At 36.7% G+C, this 19,515-nt stretch overlaps 3 protein-coding genes across 3 annotated transcripts; 1 reads left to right on the top strand and 2 right to left on the bottom strand.

Moving 5' to 3' along the window:
- Positions 1-608: 608 nt before the first annotated feature.
- LOC109164938 (serine carboxypeptidase-like 42) lies at positions 609-6,796 on the bottom strand. The gene is made up of 10 exons (XM_019313498.1): positions 6,377-6,796; positions 3,953-4,060; positions 3,743-3,835; positions 3,250-3,342; positions 3,067-3,152; positions 2,422-2,700; positions 1,721-1,857; positions 1,524-1,619; positions 1,099-1,216; positions 609-997 (listed from the first exon to the last, which is right to left on the bottom strand). Exons 1-10 carry the CDS (start codon positions 6,621-6,623, stop codon positions 815-817), a joined length of 1,440 nt encoding a protein of 479 aa, XP_019169043.1. The 5' UTR covers positions 6,624-6,796; the 3' UTR covers positions 609-814.
- A 3,322-nt stretch (positions 6,797-10,118) lies between these two features.
- On the top strand, positions 10,119-12,908 carry LOC109164834. Its single transcript, XM_019313381.1, has one exon. It carries the CDS (start codon positions 10,119-10,121, stop codon positions 12,906-12,908), a length of 2,790 nt encoding a protein of 929 aa, XP_019168926.1.
- Positions 12,909-16,093: 3,185 nt separating this feature from the next.
- On the bottom strand, positions 16,094-17,241 carry LOC109164933 (vacuolar iron transporter homolog 4-like). The gene is made up of 2 exons (XM_019313491.1): positions 16,546-17,241; positions 16,094-16,355 (listed from the first exon to the last, which is right to left on the bottom strand). Exon 1 carries the CDS (start codon positions 17,186-17,188, stop codon positions 16,571-16,573), a length of 618 nt encoding a protein of 205 aa, XP_019169036.1. The 5' UTR covers positions 17,189-17,241; the 3' UTR covers positions 16,094-16,355; positions 16,546-16,570.
- Between the last annotated feature and the right edge of the window lie 2,274 nt (positions 17,242-19,515).

The following is a 19,515-nucleotide window of genomic DNA, read 5'->3' as shown; positions in this document are numbered from 1 at the left end:
ATTTTATGTATTTTCTTCTAGTTTTACACACATCATTAAATACCAACCGCAGCTGTGTTTGGCCAGCTAGGAATATAGAGAGGCTGAATTAATCTCATTAAGAAAATATTCATAGAAATGATGTCTCCATATGACTTTGAATATAACTCATCACCACATGCCAGTTGGATTTTGGACCATATTAAATTCAAACACAATAATCAAACATTCACACTACCAATATACAAATAATTTAGTCAAAAACACTACTAGTGTCAACACCCACCTCGGTCTAATCCGTCACACAAGTTATCCTAATATGATAATATAATCCATCTTTTTGTATAGTTTACAAACTATTACGCAATGTATATTATTAGGTAGTGACTGGTCATCCAAATTTAATCAAAAATTTTAGTTTTGTTAAGATCAAACGCTTACCATTACGTCAAAAGTTATAGCTGATAACAAATGTGTAACTTTATTTTTTTTTTATACCGCTACATATTTAAGCCGCGAGATGCTGGACTTGGCCTTTAGACCTTCACCCAACAATTCTCCTAGCCACTAACTAGACTAGGCCCTTTATAGATATCTGATCTGCGGGTCACTTTTGGCACAAATTAAAATAAAATTCAACTCGATAGTATAAGATTAACTGATAAATTCCTCCAACACGATACTCTAGAATTAGAGGTGGTTAGCTCGACCGGATCCAGATTTATGGAAAAAGTAATTGATTGATGGTGGATAACAATGATTTTGATTGTTATCATATCAATCACATACACATAAATATAATTAGAAGACATAGAGATTGAGAGTGCCATGCACACTAATAATAATATTGTTGTTGATCAATGGGAATAGAAGTAGTGTTAGGCAGTCGTCTTCCTCGGATGAACGAACTGAAGAGATGCAAAGCTCTTCCAGGCTGTGCATATGGCACCATGTGAGCTGCCCCTCTCACTGTAGCAAATGTCAACAAGTTTCCATACTCTGTCTGCCACCCTCCCACCTGCCATGCACCCAAAACACTCCACGATATCATCGATTAACCTTTTAACTGAAAAATGTGTCCCGTTTCAATTAAAAGTTTTGCCCAGAATAATTACGTACTTGGCCCTTGTGAAACCACGCACTGTAGGGCACTGTGATGCCCATTTTCATGTCCGCCGCTAACTCACGTACTATCGTTCTTGACCCCACTAGCGGCACCACTGAATCTTGATCTCCACTGTTTCAACATGAAAAGTTTTAAGTAAAGAGGAAATTGACAGTCACTATTCGAGGGTAAAACATGTCTTGTGATAGATTCTAATCAACAGAAGATCACAAGAGAATCAGATAATTAACTAGTCTAGTTTGTCTGTAATTAGTTGGCTCAAACAAAGACCGCTCTCACGGGGAATTTAACTTTATGTAACTCCTTATAGTTATCAAGTTAACAACGAGTAACTTGGTTTAGGATGCTCCCAAAAACAAAATTTTATTCAAGTTAGGAGTAAAAAAGATTTATATATAATAAGTGAAATATAATAAACCTGTATATCCAGAGAGGAATTTTGTGTTGCAGTAATTTCTTAAGCAGGGGGACAACATTGGCGTCACCATCTGTCTGGTTGTACTTCAACAAAGAACTACGACAATACGAAAATTATATTGCAGATCAGAGAGGGGCGGCAACATGTTCATTGAGTAGCACGGCAATGTTCATTATAGCAAAGAGTAATGTACTTACTAGTCAGCACATGTCTTCCAATCATAAGGTAAATTCGTTCGATTTGCATGGAGAGCCTTCTGTACTTCTGGAAGGTTGAAATAGAAGGTCCTCTCTGACCCCATGCACACGTCAATTCCCATGCTCATCTTAGTAACCTACCGACCAATCCCACAGTACTAAGATTCTAGCCCGAAATTAACCTAGTACCCCACGAAACCTAGTACTAGTACTATGATTACTATGCTCACATGAACAGCTCAATTAGTTTCTAAGTGGTAAGTTGTGAGCAAGGACATAAGATCCTTGCTGACAGTTGCGAGAGTGGCTCATTGTGGGCACCAGATACTGATCCGGATAGCCACAAGGGTTACATCCAATAATACAGTGGTTATTCAAAGTGAGGGGGCTCCTTGTGCACAATAAGTAAAGGTGTAGCCTCTGTGGTTCATGTTCAGTTGAGTTACCATGATTACATCCTCTGTGGGGCCGGGATGTGGGGCCCTTAGTGTTGGGGTTCAACCTTTTGAAAAAATAATGTAGACACCAGACACTTATATATCGTCCCACAAAATAGGTTGTTGAATCACTTTTGGTTTACCTTTTACTATTTTGTTGGACCTGTATGCACGGCCTGGGACCAGAGAATTTTGTCTTTTATAGGCAAGTATTATGATTACCGTTAAAAATGGGATTTACCGTTAAAGAAAAAAAGAACATACCGCTTTGTGTAATCTGAGCTCTTGCTCAACAATGGAGGGATAGCACACGTCAACAATGACATCATAAACGTTGATGTAGTCGCTAACGGCGCGATTCTGATCGTTAATAGCGGCGTTACATGAATCGGATTCATTGTGCGGATAGATGAAGCTGTAATCGTCGAAGTCGCATTCATTCCTAATGGCGTTATAGTTTTCGTCGGAAATTATTCCGTGAGACCACATGAATTCCGTCACCGCCGGAACATCTCTGTCAAGCTTCAGTAACGGATTCCCTAGCTGTTATTTAGGGTATGAAACAAAAGGTAGGATTGTACATCAGAACATACTATTAAACATAATAAATATGTCATCTAACTATCAAAACGTGCTTAAATATACAAAAATATTTTCGATTTGATATCAGATTAAACCCCCCCAAAAAAAAATGTATTGAGACTTTTTAAATTTGAGTCGGTCAACTATGGACGTCCAAAGTAAGGTACATGATTTACATTTACCTCCTTGTAATTCTTTAATTTGCTGGCTAGGATTATAATGCACGCTACACAGCTAGAGCATACATTATGTGTAGCAACTGTAAATTTTTTAGTGAATTAAAGAACAAATAAATATAATTAAATATCAATTCATTCAATTGCTTACCGCTACGCCCTTAATGTTGAATTTGTGTCCTTTGAAGTGTTTGTTGTGGTCTATCATAAGACTTGCTAGCTGTGGAATGTAATGTCCTAAAAGCCAAACAAAGATTGCATTTAACGTTTTATATATGTAGTTTTATTATAATTTCTTTACCATAGAATATTCAGAATTTTTTACTTCCCCTACCTGCATAGCTTTCACCGGTGAGAAACAAAGGTCTGTCAAGAAATTCTGGGAATTTTTCATACCATTTTTTCATGAATATAAGCATATCCTCCGCTGCATAATAACAAGGAACAAAAATTACCATTATTACCATGAAAATAAATTTTAGTTTCGGGCCATGGGTAGTTAGAAATTAGGAGACCCGACACTCGTTTAACAATCTTTGTTAGTGGTGGATGTTATTGACCATGTCTAAAAATTTGTCTGTAATCATTACTAATTTTCTTTAGTTTTCTACAATGAAAATTTAAAGACCCGACGTTTGACCATCTTTGTTGTCAGTATTATTAACCACCCTCTACAAATTATCAGAAAAACATTTCCCAAATTCTCAAAGTAATCAAAAAAGTCACTTCTAACAACAAAGTTTAAATTTCCAACCATTTTTCAGTAATTGAAAATCCCAATTTCTTCTAAATTTCAACCATAATAAAGAAATATAAATACTAATTACCAGTGCTGATATCCCCACAAGTGTAATCACTACTTGTGTTCGAGTATGACCATCCTACTCCGGCCGGAGACTCAACAAACAGAAGGTTCGATGCTATACATAAATAAATAGATAAAATAAATGTTAGTTATAAAATAGAGAATCAAATCTGACCTAATTATATAATAATAAATACTTTAATTTAATTTAATGAAAAGAAAAAGGATTAACCTTTGTTCCACGATTTGGAATTTATTATAAGACCACGGCCGTCGCCGGACGGAAAAAAGGGGCCCAACTCTGTAAAGGCACCACCGCCGATCGAGGAGCATCCGGGACCTGACCATTATTATATACAAAATGTACTTTTCATGCATGTTTTTCACTTTTGAGAATACATATAAAATACTAAATATATGTATATATTAATGGAAAATTTTAAGGTATCGGCATCGGTAGTTCTTATACTTAGTATAATCTTAAAATGAATGAAAATATTTTTAATTTGTATGGTAATATATGATAACTCGATACAAACTCAAAATCTACAAACTTTTTTAGCATGCACTTTGTGCAAAAGGGAACAATATAATGTCAATTATATTGGTGCAGTTAATTTTTTCAAATTTAATATGCATAAGTAAAAATTAAGCTCATTTATTTTATTTGTTTACAATTTTGTCCCATAAATATTTATCATCACTCAAAAAAAAAAAATTTTTAACAGCAAATTGGAGGTGTCTATAATCACTGCCAGACTCTTCCTCGATATTTTTAGATGGATGACAACATGACGCGCAGTGGGAACAAGAAGTATACTCCTCTGTCCCTATACCCCGCCTCGTTACTAGCCCTTGTGGGAAATTTTTGGGGCTGGAAAGCCAAGGAGGGGTATCCTATACCTATTCCTTGAATTTTGGTCCTCATTCCAATAAGGGGAATGGATCGGAATTCCAATTAGAATCGGGTCAAATTTTCATATTTATTTTCAAGTTTCAATGCTATGTAGTATGTAGATATTTTTAGCGTCAATTTTTTTAAAAGTCAGAACAGTCGAAACGCCGAACTATTCAACTTAATTTGATCGAAATCTAGAATAAATAGTAATTAAAAAAAAAAAAAGAGGATTCACCTCAATCCATCCACTATAATAATCCCAAGACAACGAAGAACAAGCTTGATGACGAAATCAAACATGCATGGGTGCAATTTTTATTTATGTCGTCTTGGAATTTAATGCTTTTCAAAGTCAAATATGTATAAATAAATTTGAATATTTTGACCGCCGAAAACAAAAAAGATGACAAACAATATTAGGTCAGACGAGGTAACGTTAACATAAATGTATACTTCATCTTTTTAGTTTATAGATACAACCCACAACCATGTTATATAATAATAATAATAATTCATTAAATTATGTTTTGAATGATCTAATTCAACAACAAACCAATCTATATTATATAAATATCTATATCTATATGTCTTTCTTATCATTTCAACTGTTTATAATATTTCTTCTAACTAATTTTAAGAATTGGATCCAAAACTTTTGTTACACAAAACACATATTCGGGATAATTACCTAGTTAATGTTGTGTATATAATCATTTGGTGGTGGGGTTTAATCATTTGTTGGGTTATGGTATTTGCATTACAACTCAATAATCTTGTGGGCTAATACCGTTAGCTTGGCTTGTGAGTGACTAGATGGGTGCATGACTGGAGGTATATACATGGGCAGTGATCCAATGCAAATAGAGTCAATAATAGGAACACGTATCACCTAGACAGACGGACTATCCAATGCATATGGAGACAAGTCAATAAAAGGAACACGTGTCACCTAGATAAACGGGCAGGGTGCGGGCAGGGGTGGTGTACGTGCACATACGAGCAAGGTGCAGGCAGGTGTGGTGGGCACAAACGGGCAAGGTGCGGGCAAGTGTGGTGGGCACAAACGGGAAGGGGTGGCGGGCACTATAGGCCAACTACATAGAGAGTTGTATTTGGTCATGATTATTTTCCTTTCCTTCCCCTATAATCAATTTCAAGGAAGAATAAAAAATATCCCTTTTTATGTATAAATAGTGACATTTTGAATATTCCAGACAAATCAACCTAGATAGATTAATGAAACTCTATCAAAATACTCGTTCATTCCAGGCTTGTAATATTTTTCTGGCCCTTATGTTGCCAAAATAATTCAACTATAGTGATTTTTATTCTCACATATTTTAACATATTTTGATAAATACTGGTATTGAAATATTGAATGTTCGAGTCTAACATTCACACTTAACCTTGAATACCCCGGGTCAAGAATGTCATCATTATATCTTTCAAATTTAAAAAGAAAATTTCAAAAAAAAAAAAAATTGACACAAAAAGAATGATTAACGTGATTCAAAAAGATTACAAAAGCAAATCAGATCACATATCTTTATATAAATTAAAAAAAATGCCTAATCAAAGTTTACTTTAAATATAAAATTGTAATTAACAATGTAACGTACGTATTGATTATCCTAGCTTTCCATTTGGTATAGAATATTTACTGAGACCCAAATTAAATTTTAAAAAACATTAAAAATAACTTATCTACTCTTCTCAATATTTTTTAAAGGAAAATAAATAAAATAAAATATCACCAACCTCCATTTAGCCAAAGAGTAAGCGGAAGCCGCCTATGAACATCTTTCTCAGCTTCAACGAAGTAGTAAAACAAACTCCTCCCGGCCTTCTCGTCGACGTCCACGTAGCCGGAGAATTGCCGGAAAGATACTTCCGGCTGTCCGGGCAGTCCCACCACTAAATCTTCTTCCGGGTAGCCATAAACTCCGCCGCCGCCGCCGCAGAACAACAAAGACAGACATACGAAACATATGACAAGACGACCCATAATAAGTCTTACATACGTTGTTGAACACCAGCCCGCCGCGGCAGTCAAGAGAAATGAAAAATGAAAAATATATGAAACAATGGAAGGATTGGAAGCTTATATTAGCCCCCTCTCTCTCTCTTGATCTCTTTCTCTCTCTATTTATAGATATATACCATGCATGCAAGGAAAAAAATATTCTTTTCCTTTTTTTGACAGATTTAACTGAAACTCGAATTCAGAAAGAATTATATTAAAAAGTAGGAAAAATGTGAAGTGGGGAGACGAAGAAAAGGGGTTTTTTGTGTGAAATTTGTTGCCTAGCTTTGGTAGTGGCACGTGAATTTGGGGCCGTTTCATTTTGCTTTCGTAACTTATTTAAATTCAATTATTATTTATTTCAAGTATTTAAAACTATACTAAATATATTCCTTTTTCAAATTCCAGTGTAAATGCATCTTTTTTGGGTCTAATGATCTTGGGTGTTCCCTCCATCTCTTCCAAATATATATATATATATATATATATATATATATATATATATATATAATAATAATAATAATAATAATAATAATAATAATAATAATAATAATTTTCCATACTTTACGATAGTTGAATAATTTAATTATTGCGAGGAAGTTTGTTAAAAGAGTTAATTCTAGTTTTGGTCCTAGATTTATAGGTGACAACCGTGACATACTTCTTTTTTATAACACTCACATTTGGTCTTAATATTATTATGTCATGACATTTTTTATCATCTATCAATAAAATAGTTTAATTTCGTTAAATACAAAGTCATTTCAGTCTTCAATTATGATTTTTTTTTTAAAAAAAAAAAAACATAAAAATATAGCGGGCTCAACTCACTTTGTAAAAAAAAATGATCAAAATGTCTTTGTATTTAACAATATTTCAACAATTTTGTTGGTGAAAGACCAAAAATGGTCATGTCACAATAATACTAGGGCCAAATGTAGATGTTTTAATAAAAAATAATTAAACATAGACAGACACCTATAAATTACTGACAAAAAATGGAATTAACTCTTTGTTAAAATTTTACAATATTTTTTTTACCACTTTCAATAATATATAGTATATTATTTGAAGTGGGGCTGGTATTTACTTACCAAAGTTACTATTTTGAATAGTATTTGGGTGAGAGGTCTCCAATGACGTCAGATTGATATGTTGTATTAGTCTTATTTTATAAGATGTGGATATTAATGCAATATGAAAAAAATAAAAACATTTTTGGTTCGTAAATCGTAATTAAGTTTTAATATCTTATGACTTTTTTTTTTTTTTAAAAGTAATATGTTATGACTTAGTTCTTGAATTATTCACGTAAATCATCTTATTTGCATAATTTATTGGTCTGATTAGTCATTTTTAAAATGATAGTCATGGCCGCATTTCTGTATAGCTTATTGCATGCATTTAACATTTAAAACTCAAAATTTCCTCTAAATCTTTTCTTTCTCTGGCATACCAACCCCTTTGCTCGCAAATTTTTATAGCAAATTAAAGAAATTGGAAAAACAACAAGATTTAAGTCTTCATCCTCACTAATCTCTATTAAGATCATCCTCACACTACCATGACTAAAATTCAGAGAAAGAATTGCTAACATTTAGTTCTTGGCGTTGTCCAGTTTCAGAGTTCCCAGCCAAGAGATCGACCATTATTGACCCCATCAATGTTGCCATTGTTGTTAATTTTGTTAAAAATCGTGTTATGCCAAGAGGCCATTGTAACACTCTCCAAATTCTAAGTACAGAATACCCAAAGAAATGCGGAAGCGAATTCAAAACTTTAAACTCAAATGAAGTGTTATCCCATGCTTAGGTTACTCTAAACCCAAACGCACAGGCTTACAAAGGTTTTCTACTCAAACTGTTTACAAGGTACACTACAACTAACTATAGAACAATCTAGGTTCTACTCCAATGAACTAAACCATTCATACTAGATAGCGCTCTCGGGAAACATCTCTAAGCCATCCTGAAAACATTTTAAAAGAATTAGCGAATAATGCTAAGTAAAACCACTCCAACATGTAAAGATACATAAATATACTTTTATACCAAAATAGGTTTTGCAACGGTATGGCTACATATATATATATAATACCAACGAACTCAGCTGAAGGATTTCAAAAACAGATACTCAATCAATAAAGCTCAATTCTAGGGACACTAGACCCATTTCAAGAATAACAAGACTTAATAGGCAATTCAAGAGATATAACCAAGTTAACCAATCATGGGATTCCAAGAGTTCTCACACATCAACAAGTTACTGTGATATATATATATATATATATATATATATATATATATATATATATATATATATATATAGCCAAGGAGTTTATATATCAATAGCCAAATGCTCAATAATCAAATCAATATAAATATCAATCAATACCCAACCAAACTCCAATTCAACCTTTACACCAAGAGTCCAACTTTACACCAGTCCAACCTTATCAACCAAATAAAGCCTAAGCTTCTTCCGCCAAACAAAGTGGAGACGAAGCTCTCCAATCCACCATTCCAATGAAGCCCAATAATACAATAATAATACAATATAACCAACAAAATGCATATATATACCATCAAGTCACTCAAGAATCAATTGATACCAAAGAACAAGGATCCGTGAAGGAATCACAATTCAAACGGAGGCCAAAGGGTTCATAAAATACCGGGAAGGACTTACAATGGACCAAAGACCAAACAACAATGCACTAGAAGTTAAGAAGTGCATTCTGGAGAATCAACTCTCAGGACCTTACGGTCATATGTCACGGGAAAAGGTAGCCCGCCACACTCTACCGCACGAAGGAAACAGATGTGCATGTGCAACGGCAAAGGATTCCTGCCACACACCCCTGCAAGACACCTTGCAGATGTCCCTCACGGGCATCTCATGCCCGCAAGGCCAAATTTACAGCAGAAACAGTACGAAGCATACTACAAAATAGCAATGCTATTTCATCAAAACAACGGCTAAAACACATCAAGAAGACTATTCCAACAACACTAGAATGCCAACCAATCATATGATATCAACGATAGACATCATAGCTCAAGATTAACACCAAGAATACACAAGAACAAGGCTCATATCAAGAGATAATACCAAGAACATACTCAGGGATTTCCAAAAACATCAAGAACATTTATATAAGTTGGAAATAGGTTTTGATGGACATGGAGTTTACCTTTCAAGCTAGCAAACCAATGCTCAAACACCAAGCATCAACCTAGCAACTTATCTCCATCTTGAACCTCTAGAAATCCCAAAACCCCAATGTAGGAAGATTAAGAACATGAAATAAAGACTATGAAATGAGATGGGAAAAGGCAAGGTGAAAGATGATATTACTTTGTTTTGTTGGAAAGATGCATAAAAGAGTAAATATTTTTGTTAGACTGGGCGGATAAGTACTATACAAATATTTTTAAATCGGGAGGAGCTACGGATTGTTCAGTCCTAGATGGCTTTATGAAGAGGATTACAGCGACAGACAACGAGAGGCTTCTTCGGCCGTTTACGGTGGAAGAGGTTAAGGATGCGCTTTTCTCTATGGCCCCCGATAAATCCCCAGGTCCCGATGGCTTTAGCCCAGCCTTCTTTCAACACTTCTGGAATGAGATTGGAGGAGATGTATCACACTTTATTCTGGAATGTTTGAATGGACACGCATGGCCTATAGGAATGAATGATGCATATGTAACTTTGATTCCAAAAAAAGCAATGCCAACATATACGGGGGATCTTAGGCCTATCGCTCTTTGCAACGTGACTTATAAGATACTTTCTAAAGTTTTGGCTAATAGGCTTAAGGAAGTGCTTGATGGTGCAATCTCGGCTCCCCAGAGTGCCTTCTTACCCGGCCGGCTCATAACCGATAACGTTCTCATTGCCTCCGAGGTGGTACACTATTTACATCGAAAGAGACAAGGAAGTACGGGCTGGTGTGCGTTAAAGCTTGATATGGCCAAGGCCTATGACAAGATGGAGTGGGGATTTCTTGAACAGATTTTGCTACGCATGGGTTTTGATGGTCGTTGGATTGATATTATTTTGAGGTGTGTCACGACGGTCCGCTATAAGGTTAGTCTTAATGGTTGTCTCACTAATCATATTCTTCCTACACGAGGTTTAAGACAAGGTGATCCACTTTCGCCTTATCTTTTTATTCTCTGTGCTGAAGGCTTGGGTTATTTATTATCAAAGGCAGTCCTGTCAAGAAGAATATCACCTTGTGTTGTAGCTCGTGGTGCTCCAGGTATCTCTCATCTGTTTTTTGCAGATGACAGCCTATTGTTCTTTAAGGCTACAACCGCCGAGGCTATGGTTGTTAAAGACTGTTTAAATACTTATGAAGCGATGTCTGGCCAGTCTGTGAACTTCAATAAGTCTTGCATATTGTTCAGTCCTAATACTACTGCCGATTTAAAGAATGCTGTTACCACTGTCCTCAATGTTGATACAGTAAACAATTTAGGCAAGTATCTGGGTTTGCCTATGGGGATTGGGCGTAATAGAAAGGAGGTTTTTTCGTATATTGAGGCAAAACTCAGACATAGGCTCGCTGGTTGGCATAAAAATGTGTTATCTCGTGCCGGAAAGGAAATCTTGATCAAAAGTGTTGCACAGGCCTTACCTACGTACACAATGAGCATATACTATTTACCATTGACATTCTGTGAGCACCTCGAGCGTATCATGAATCAATTTTGGTGGTGTAATAAAGGCAGTGGGATCCGTTGGATGGCATGGCAACGAATATGTTCTCCTAAAGCAGTTGGAGGTCTTGGCTTTAAACATCTAAATAGGTTCAATCTCGCTTTACTTGCTAAGCAAGGTTGGCGCCTACTTACAAATCCTACCTCCCTGACAGCCCGTATCTTTAAATCTCGGTACTATCCAAATGAGGAGTTCTTGGATGCTAAGATTGGTGCTAACCCTAGCTATGTATGGCGTTCAATCCTAGCAGGCAAAGATATTTTAACCACGGGTTGTGTAAAGCGTATTGGTAATGGGGAGAGTACGCAAGTGTGGAAGCACCCTTGGCTACCTGATGCAGTAGATCCTTTCGTTCACTCACCATGCACAACTTTGGATTGTACAATGACAGTTAGTGAGTTGGTTGATCCAGTGACTAAGGATTGGGACCTTGCAAAGTTGAATCAGCTTTTTGATGCCCGAGATGTGGGTTTGATTACGAGCATTCCTGTAGCGCTGGATTTCAACGATAGTTGGTGTTGGCGGGAGGATAGTAGAGGACAGTATTCGGTGAAGAATGGGTATAAGCTCCTTGCCACGCTACATAATGATGGTCAGCATATTAACTTTGCCTGGAAGAAGCTATGGAATCTCAAAATCCCTCCAAATGTGTGTAATTTTCTGTGGAGATGCTTACATGGTGTCCTACCAACAATGGTTGCCATATGTTCGAGAAGAGTGGATGTTGATACATGCTGTCATCTCTGTAAACAGCACTCGGAAACCGTAAGGCATTTATTTTTTGATTGCATTCACGTACAGGCTATTTGGAACCCTACTTACCGTCAGCTCATAGCGGAGGATGATGATTTTCCGGCTTGCCTTTCTAAATGGCTTGCAGCAGCGAATGAGAGTATTGTTAAGTGGTGTGTCGCTGCTTGTTGGGCGGTGTGGAAGCATCGTAATGCACTGGTTTGGAGTAATAAACCATGGAATCCTACTTCTGTAATTATGGACATTTCCAACATGGTTATGGAATGGGAGGACATGGATTTGCATGATGTACGTGTGCGTACTACTACAGCAAATGCAAGCCCAATGGATGTGGCTCCAGGTACGATGATGATATATGTGGATGCAGCGGTATTTGTTGATTTGAGAGAAGCTTATGTTGGAGTCTATATGACTAATAGTGCAGGGGATTATGTGGCGGCGAAGAACGGCTCCATAAGATGTTTGAATGATGTCCTTCTAGTCGAAGCTATGGCGGTGAAGGAGGCTTTATCCTGGGCAAAAGAAAGAGGGGATAACAATGTGATAATTTATTCCGATTGCCAGATGGTTTGTAAATGGTTTGATAGTGTGGCACGAGATCTTTCATATGCAGGTTGTATCCTAGAGGAGTGCCGAACTCTAAAACGACTATTTGAATCAGTGTCTATTCGTTTTATTCCGAGATCAGCGAACAAGTTTGCTCATACTCTTGCTAGAGCTACTCGTTCACAACCTGGTCCTATGTGTTGGCTTTCAGTGATTCCTTCTTGTATTGGACACTTATTTTAATAAATCTAGTTCTTTTCCTTTCAAAAAAAAAAAAAAAAGAGTAATCTTGGTGGAGTTTTGTTTGTAGGAGGTGAAAGTGGTTTCTTGTGTGATGAAGAGGAAAATAGCGTGTGGATTGAGTGTGGTGGAGCAGGGAGGAAGACAAAGTGTTGAGATATTATTTGTAGGGATAGCTATGACAAAACATTATATACAATATGGTGTATATATTAGGTTTAGGAAGCTAAGGGATTGGGTTATAATATAACGTATTGGGCTCTTTATATTATATTAAAACATAAGGTTCAATCTTATGAGTTGGGCTAACTATAATATATATAATAAAAAGTCAAGGTTTATATTATATAGGTTGGGCTACAAGACTAAATAATAATAATAGTAATAGGATAAGAATTAGGAATTGGGGTTTAATATATTTATATCGACTAGGGATTTATTTATGTTAGGAAATTGGGCTCAATTGAAGAACAAATCCCTTATCAAAATGATTACAAGTACTAATTATGTAATAATTAGTACGGTGTGTCACATCCATCAATGGCTCCGATTTTGCCATTGTTGTTGATTTTGCCAAAAACAGTGCTATGGCTACGATGATACGCTTGAATTGGTTTCCAAAGTCTTCGTGTTTTTACTGTGTTGGTGTTGATTTTCACCGTTGTCGTTGTTGGTGCTAATTTTCATTGTTCACCTATTGCGGGGTAGGCTTTTGGAAAGAAGAGAATAATGAATTAGGGTTGATTTGGCTTACTTTAATTAGATTTTGATTTGTGATCAATAGCTACATATTTTTATAATTGTAATTTGACCCAAAACTAATAATAATAATAATAATAATAATAATAATTATTATTATTATTATTATTATTATTATTATTATTTAAAATAAAGTTATTCTAATATATATATATATATATATATATATATATATATATATATATATATATATATATAATTAAAATTTATGTTACATTAAATATATTCTATCCAACCGTGCATGAAACGTGCACTATGGTAACAATTATGATAGGGATTATTGCTTATATAAAGGCCATTACACGCACATAAGTGGAGGGACGGGGTGGGGGTGGGGTTGGGGGGGGGGGGCGGGGGCTTCTTTTCCTCTCTCTACTCCCTCTCTAGAATATAAAACATCTCTCTGCAAGTATTACTAGAATATAAAACACGTACTCTCTACAACTATCGAGGAGGACCATTTTCTCTCATGCTCAAGAACACTTAATAAGAAAAGGCTTCATTAGGCCAATTTGTCTCTTCTTCCCCATATATTCATGTATACAAATACAACAATAACTACTTAGCAACAATTTATACTATTAAATTAAATGATGAAAAGTGATTAAACGTGCATCGCACGTGTATCGCACGTATAATTTATATCAATAATTATAAATTTATAATTATCAATAATTATAATTATAAATTTAATAACAATACTATTGATAATTATAAATTTAATAATATTATTATTGATATGGTTTCTGTTTAATTATGTAGATTTTTACACCCTGCCATTTTCTCCATGCTATATGTACCCTCTCTTAGGAAGACTATGCTCACATGAAGCAATCTATCTTCTTCAGTGCCAAGAACCTCAAGAAAAGGAGGTTGATTATGCGCAAAGGGCGCAGTGGCTCAGAGCTGCCGTGCTGGGAGCCAACATGTCGATACACGTGCGACACCTTAGATCGATTATGTTGTCTGATATTATTCTTGTTTGAATTGAAAAAAATAATTGTTCAATTACCCGTGCGATGCACGTGCAATGCCACCCCGTCGGGTAGAAATTTTATTACCCGCGCGGGTGCAAGAAATAGGTTGGGAATACGGGTGCGGGGGCGGGAAATATATCCCCACACACGCCCCGCGACATTGCCATCCCTAATCATGTGTGAACGCAAAAGATCCCCCTCCCCAACCTCCAATCAATTACTCCACCATAGAATCGATTTCAGTGTGTAGTTAGGGATAATCAAGAAAGGGATATGTACTAAATAAATAAATAAATCTTTAATAAATAAATTATATTGGTGTCAACATCTTGATCCGATCCTCATGCTTCATCTTCCAACTACGTACTATAAATGGCATCATCCAGAGGCGTGTGCCATCCACACTTGTCCATATCTATTTTCTTTCTTTCTTTCTTTCATCCTTCCCAAACCCTCAACTATTCCTTCATTTCCTGCAAACCCTTTCGAGCAAAAACTATAATTTTCATCCCACGAGAAGAAAAAACAAATCTTGGCTATACTTTTAATTTGATATATAGATTTTGGGTGGTTTGGATCATGGAAATGGCCAAGAAACAAAACAACCTTAATGAGATTAAGCAATTAGAGTCGTTGTTGATGTCGAAAGACAACAACCCACAATGCAAGATGGGCAGTTTGAGGTTGAGGTGGCCGTCGATTACTCCAAGAGGGCACAGTGGCTGAGAGCCGCCGTGCTGGGGGCGAACGACGGCTATAATGATGAGTTCTGCTGACCAAATGATCACTCAGATTCAAAGAACTTTTACCCATAGCATCCCTTAACCAAATTGATCATGTTGTTTTCTTGACAACTACAAGATTATAAATTCAATATGTAGTGAAAGTGAACCTTGGTTTAATTTGAACTAGTTAGCAATGGACAATGATTTATCTCTTTGTGATCCTTTAATTTGTCGGTTAAGGTAACAAAACAAGATTGTAAGCTAGCCCTCAAGTGCATTTCCCCTCTATCATCATCCAAATAAATTGAGTGTGTGGGCTCTGAACTTCTGATTCAAATTCAAAAATCCTCATCAAGCAAGCTAGTAAATTCATGACACTTGACAAAAAATGAAATTTATTATGAAACTTGACAAAAAGAATCTCAAAGCTTTCACTTTCACTGTGTGGTGGGAGAGGTAAATTACTAAGTTTGTTAGAATATATGTATCAATAAGGCCAAATATTATGGCCATCTAGCTATGTAGAAAAGCATTTGGAGTCAGAAACACTGCTGGAAATTATGGAATTTCCGACCACTTAAAAGTGATCTTAAATCAAGTCAAAAGTCTTGTTCCGAACACTTTTGGTATCCGGAAAAACCTTTGTTGCTATTTTAGACCACTTTTTGCTTTCAAATTGATTTAAGATCACTTTCAGGTGGTCGGAAATTCCATAATTTCCAGCAGTGAAAAGTCTATCCATGATGATCATGTAGCTATGGAAGTCACTTGGATGCATGGCATATTAAGCATCCTATATTTTATTAGCACATACATACACAATTCACAATTGCCAAACTAACATAAAACACACTAAGAGCTATAACTTATACACTATTGGCACATTTCGACTAAAAGTACAGTTTTTAACCACAACACAAATGAGACCCTAGTGATTAGGGTTCAATCTTTTTGAAAACACATAAAAAGGCTAAAGGGCATGCATGCATTCATGCATAAACACTGGTGGAAATTGTGAAATTTCCGACCACCTGAAAGTGATCTTAAATCAAGTTGAAAGTAAAAAGTGATCGAAAATAGCAACAAAGGTTTTTCCCGATACTAAAAGTGGTCGGAACAAGATTTTCGACTTGATTAAATCACTTCAGGTGGTCGGAAATTCCATAATTTCCAGCTGTAAAAACCAAGATACAATTAATAATAATCACATCTCCAGTCCAGTAGAGCCAATGAGTTTGGTGAGCCCAAAGGTGATAGCCATGGCCATCCACCCTCCAATAACCACCCTCGCACAAGACTTCATCTTTGGACTCTTCCCCAGAACCGCACCAACCCCTCCAAACGCCAACAGCGCTAAGCTCACGGCGGAAGCCACCACCGCAACTCTCACTTTCCGATCCGCTATGAAGGCGGCGGCGAGCAGCGGCACCACCGCACCTAGCGCAAATGCAAGGGCGGACGCCATGGCGGCCTGAAACGGATTCGGCAGTCTTTCTTTCTCGCCGCCGTCAGTACTGTCGTTCCCTTCTCTCTTCATTTGGGATAGTTGTATGTCTCGTTGAGAGTAGACGGAGACAAACTCCCCTATCGCCATGCTGCAAGAGCCGGCAAACAGGCCTGCGAATCCGGCGAGGATCATGGCGGTGGCGTCTTTTTTGACGGCTCCGACGCCCATCATTAGCGACGCCGTGGAAACCAGCCCGTCGTTGGCTCCCAGCACGGCGGCCCTCAGCCACTGTGCTCTCTGGGAGTAGTCAAACGACTCCTCTTCTGGGATTTGGGTTTGGTTTCTCTTAGGGATAGAAATTTCAATGGCAGCCATGAAGAATGAAGTTAAGGTAGTTCTTGAAAGAAAGAAAGAAAGAAGGATTATATTGTTTGTTGTTTGTTGATGATATTGTCTCAATGGAGACTAAGATATTTATAGAGAATAGGATCATTGCTTCTTGATTTTTTTATTACACAGTATTTGTTAATGCATCATAATATACTTTTTCTTTTTCTGAGTGTGTAAAAGGGCGAATTTAGCTAAGTTGGTCAGGTTGTTGACTTGCTAATTATATGGTTATAAGTTTAATTCTTAATGAGAGCAATGATGGATACCCCCGAGTGGGTACCCAGCCAGGAGCATGCCCAGACACTCGGGACTTGCAGCCTATCCAACTAATCCAAGAGACGGGTGGGACCCAGACCCGGGAGCGTATACAAGGATAGGCGGCCTTCAATCATTTGCGGCCGACCAACACTATGTGTATTGATTTTCTTGGTTTGAACAAGTCACTTATGGGCAATCTAGGCTAGTTTACCTCTTTATAGTCCTTTGCTTACTAGAATCACAAGATGGGGCTAGTGCACACCCTCGAGTAGTGGCTGCACGTTCCCATTATCATTAAAAAAAAAAAAAAAAAAAATAGAGTGTAAGTTCTGATTCAAATTCAAGAATCATCAACAGGCCAACTAGTAAATTCATGGCACTCGGCAAAAAGAATCACACTCCAATCTTGAAACTTTCCCCTTCTCTGCGTGGTGGGAGAGGTAAATCGGAGAATGTGGCTTAATGATCTGTTATAATTGTCATATGGTCAGGAAACTCGATGGTTGGTGATATTTTGGCATCTCCAAGGGTCAAAAATGGTGGCCATTCATAGGTGCATGATACCTTAATTAATCAGGTAGTTGAGAATATGGAGTGCTGCATAGGACAGCACTTGAGTGATTAATGGAGAGATAAAAGATAATACAACTATATATTATAAAAATGGAGGGAGTGTGTTCTCCACAGTAAAGTGAAGAACAGATAATGTTATAATATTGCAGGAAGTGTGGAATCTACATGAATGCCACAAGCTCCTGATTATTCAATTTCAGATGAATGAAAAGTCATTCTCAGATCACTACAAAATTTTAGGCCTTTTTTTTTTTTTTTTTTGTGTGTGTGTGTGAGAGTGACAATGGAACTCATGCAGCTAGTATTTGAGGGTGTGCCCAGTCTAAATCCCATCTTATGACATTTAGCAGGCAAATAACTACAATGAGATAAATCAATCCAGATTATCTATAGTTGACCAGTTCAGACCAATAAATGTCAATAAGCCGCTCCGGCTAAGAGTCAAATTGTCTAACTAGGGTTGCCCATAATGGACACTCATTCAACATTATTGTAAATTGTATAAAACTGCAGAGAGTGTGGATTCCACATCCTGAATACTGTAAAGATGTGAACTTTTTCACTTTCAGGACAAAGCTAGCTCCTTTACAATTCCATGGAAGAAACAATCAAGATTGTTGCATATATGAAACCAGATATGCATCTGTCTTCTTTTCTTCTTCTTCTTCTTTGCCTTTTAGGGATTAGGAGGGAGGGATTCTTGATTGGAATTGATCTGAGTTAAACCAGAAAGATGAGTAGTCTGTCCATTAATGGCTTTTGTGCAGGATAGATTCTGATGTTCTTGAATTGAAAGTGGATAAGGTTTTGAATAGTAATTGCCTAATTGGAGATCCATCAATTAGGAGACTGTAAATTCACAAAGTTAGTTGGAATATATATCAACTTTAGAAGGATGGGTTGTGGAATCCACATATACCAGACATCTGCAGTTGTGTGTTCTGTGCCTCCTCCCAATTACCACAACTAAGAAAAGATCATTAAATTTATACTCCGTATAGTATATACTAATATTCCTACATATGATGTAGGATGGATCGAAATGGTAGAATTCAAACTTGGGATTGACCACCATCAAAACCCATGTTAAGTTGATGTTAAAGAGATAGTAAAGTCGAGTTAAATCACAAATCGGTTCTCAAGTTCCCAATTTTGACTTTACATTCTGCACACAGCGCACAAAGGGTCTATCTCTTTTGATCGGTCGAAGTTTTCATTTCAATGACCCCCCGGTTCCTAGTGCATGGGTTCTCAATATAGTAGAGCCACTGGAGCAAAATTGTAAGGTGATCAGTCAAACCAACTGACTTGCCCCGCAAGGGTAAGTATGTTAGATATGACAATAGGGCCACTGGAACAAGACTTTAAGTGATCAGTCAAACTAACTGATCTGCCTCGCAAGGCTAGAATGTTAGATATGACAAAAGTCTTGCAAATTGACCGGCCAATGTCTCAATCTATCCATCACCAAGATTCTGTGG

This window comes from Ipomoea nil, unplaced genomic scaffold (genome assembly GCF_001879475.1).
Source record: "Ipomoea nil cultivar Tokyo-kokei standard unplaced genomic scaffold, Asagao_1.1 scaffold3069, whole genome shotgun sequence".
Classification (NCBI taxonomy): Eukaryota; Viridiplantae; Streptophyta; class Magnoliopsida; order Solanales; family Convolvulaceae; genus Ipomoea; species Ipomoea nil.
This window is presented reverse-complemented; position numbering and strand designations above follow the sequence as displayed.

What these genes read in the sequence shown, in the direction of transcription:
- LOC109164834 (XM_019313381.1), top strand. Translation starts at nt 10,119, where the DNA reads ATGAAGAGGATTACAGCGACAGACAACGAGAGGCTTCTTCGGCCGTTT.
- LOC109164933 (XM_019313491.1), bottom strand. Translation starts at nt 17,188, where the DNA reads ATGGCTGCCATTGAAATTTCTATCCCTAAGAGAAACCAAACCCAAATC.
- LOC109164938 (XM_019313498.1), bottom strand. Translation starts at nt 6,623, where the DNA reads ATGGGTCGTCTTGTCATATGTTTCGTATGTCTGTCTTTGTTGTTCTGC. An exon ending in TACTCTTTGGCTAAATGGAG is followed by an intron (nt 4,061 to 6,376) that starts GTTGGTGATATT and finishes AATAATGGTCAG; the next exon opens with GTCCCGGATGCTCCTCGATC. An exon ending in TTCCAAATCGTGGAACAAAG is followed by an intron (nt 3,836 to 3,952) that starts GTTAATCCTTTT and finishes ATTTATGTATAG; the next exon opens with CATCGAACCTTCTGTTTGTT.